This window comes from Conger conger, chromosome 2 (genome assembly GCF_963514075.1).
Source record: "Conger conger chromosome 2, fConCon1.1, whole genome shotgun sequence".
Lineage (NCBI taxonomy): Eukaryota > Metazoa > Chordata > Actinopteri > Anguilliformes > Congridae > Conger > Conger conger.
In genome coordinates, this window is record NC_083761.1 from 5,398,080 (window position 1) to 5,400,579 (window position 2,500).

At 54.8% G+C, this 2,500-nt stretch overlaps 1 protein-coding gene across 1 annotated transcript in view; it reads right to left on the reverse strand.

Annotated features, from left to right (window-relative positions):
- LOC133114242 (lysosomal-trafficking regulator-like) overlaps positions 1–2,500 on the reverse strand; it is a 105,174-nt gene that overhangs the window by 25,249 nt on the left and 77,425 nt on the right. Inside the window, 4 exon segments of the mRNA XM_061223451.1 lie at positions 1–157; positions 783–935; positions 1,489–1,655; positions 2,057–2,287. The exon segment at positions 1–157 is cut by the window's left edge and continues 5 nt beyond it. Of these exon segments, the coding sequence (XP_061079435.1) occupies positions 1–157; positions 783–935; positions 1,489–1,655; positions 2,057–2,287 (708 nt within the window).

The window sequence follows — 2,500 nt, forward strand, 5'->3', positions numbered from 1 at the left end:
TCGGAGGGGAGGGTATAGGAGGGAGACCCCGCGGGGGAGGGGAGGGGCGTGTCCTGCGACAGGAAGGTGAACGGAGAGGGACGCGGGATCAGGTCGTACGGGCAGAGCTGGTGAAGCAGAGCGAGCGGGAATACGGTGTCGCTCACGGCAACGGAACCTTGTGATGTCAGAGGCGCGGCGGGGCAGGGCGGTGGAGGCGGGGACACAGAAACAGAAAGGATGATTGACGGGGATGCGGCTGCATGCTCATTGGTCGAGGCGATGGGAGAGGTGGGCGGGGATATCACAGACAAGACAAGCACACAATGCATGATGGACTGAGAGCTCGAAACTCGGCTGAAATCTGACTGACAGCTAAAGAGCTCTAACCATTGACGAACCTGAACAGAGACTGGATGGAAGCAAACTGTAAAATGTACATGGAACAGCTGAATATTTGCTATGTAACCGTTTTAGGATGTGTGGGGGTAGACCTGGAAATGCTTCATTTATAATGGTTAAAACATTTTAGACACCCATATTAATAAAAATCATGCAAATAATCCTGAACATCTACCAATACTCAGAAAAAGAAAGTCTTCATGTCATTCCATTGTACATTTTCTATTACAGCTCATTTCTCAGGGAGCGTCTCCAATTAATACCTGCAAGTATCTCACACACACACGTGGGCCAGGTCTGGCTACAACGCTCTCCTACCCTGGTCAGGGTGGGGGGAGAGGGGTGAGTGTAACCCCTCAGGAGGGGGGCAGGGGGGGTTAGGGGTAGGGGTTGGCACTCACCAGCGATGCTCTTACGCTTCTGATGCAGGGCGTGGTGCGGGGGGGTGGACAGGTGCACCGAGCTGCCCAGCTTCTGAGAGTCCTGATTGGACGTGCTCCGGATGAACTCGATGGCTGATTGGAGGACCCGAAACTGCAGGGCCACGGCCATTTCTATATGGGGTGGGGGGGTGGGGGTTATCAGCAGTGATGGACAGACAAACACATGCACGCACACACTGTTCCTGGAGATCTACCTTCCTGTAGGTTTTCACTCCAACCCTAACAAAGCACACCTCATTTAACAGCTAGAGCAGGGCTGCCCAACCCTGTTCCTGGAGATCTACCGTCCTGTAAGTTTTCACTCCAACCCTAACAAAGCACACCTCATTCAACAGCTAGAGCAGGGCTGCTCAACCCTGTTCCTGGAGATCTACCATCCTGTAGGTTCACTCCAACCCTAACAAAGCACACCTCATTCAACAGCTAGATGCAGTAACGCATTTCAGCTGCTAATTAGTAGAAATCCGGCGTGGCAAATTAAGAGTTAGAGTGAAAACCTACAGGACAGTAGATCTCCAGGGAACACGGTTGGGCAGCCCTAAACTACACGCTATAGCCACAGGCTATGACATCACACTGGAGCTCCTGTTCCCAGCCGGGACGTCCTGTAGGCAAGGGGAGGGGGGGTGGGGGGCACAGGCGGGCAGTTGGGCGCGGGGCCTACCTTGCGTGCGGCGAATTTTGCTGGTCTGCAGGTACCCCAGCAGGGTGATGAGGTCCTCGATGATGCGGAAGTACTGGGCCCCCGAGGAGCTGCAGGAGTGGATGGTCACGGCCACCAGCAGCTGCTGGATGTCACACACCAGGAGCTTGTAGTCGTCCAGCGGGATTCTGGGAAACGGGGGAGGAACGGATCGGTTTCAGTGCGGTGTTGGTGCGCTTAGTATCCTGTGATTGGTTCATTGCTCAGCACAGTGTGTTGTGACTGGCTCACGGTTCAGCGCAGTATGCCGTCATTGGCTCATAGTCAGGGCAGTGTGCTGTGATTGGCTCAGCGCAGTGTGCTGTGATTGGCTCACTGCGGTGTGTTGTGACTGGTTTAAAGGCTCAGCGCAGTGTGTTGTGATTGGCTCACGGCCCAGCGCAGTGTGTTGTGATTGGCTCACGGCTCAGCACAGTGTGTTGTGACTGGTTTAAAGCGCAGTGTGTTGTGACTGGCTCACGGCTCAGCGCAGTGTGCTGTGACTGGCTCACGGCTCAGCGCAGTGTGTTGCGATTGGCTCAGGGCTCACCCGTTCTCCAGGCCGTTGAGCGTGGCCAGCGTGTTGAGCAGCACGTACAGCAGGCCGTGGTCCAGCAGGATGTCCCCCAGCTTGGGGCAGGCGTTGAGCAGCTGCTGCAGCACACACAGGGTGTTGTGCACCAGAGAGCTCTCGTACAGAGAGTTCTCCATCAGACCCAGCACCGGGATGATGCAGCGCTTACGGAACGGGCTGATTCCGTCCATGTCCTCCATATCCAGGCTGTTTAACACACACAGATACACACACGCACAGACACACAGACACGTATACACACACACACACACACACGTACACACACAAACACACACAGGGTTAGGGTTAAATCGGGGAGGCTAGTGAGTTAGCACAAGGAAGGGAGAAGTACACATTTGAGTTCGATTTAGACTTCTCTCGTTCCTACCCCTTGATTGGTCAATTAACCCCCCCCCCTAC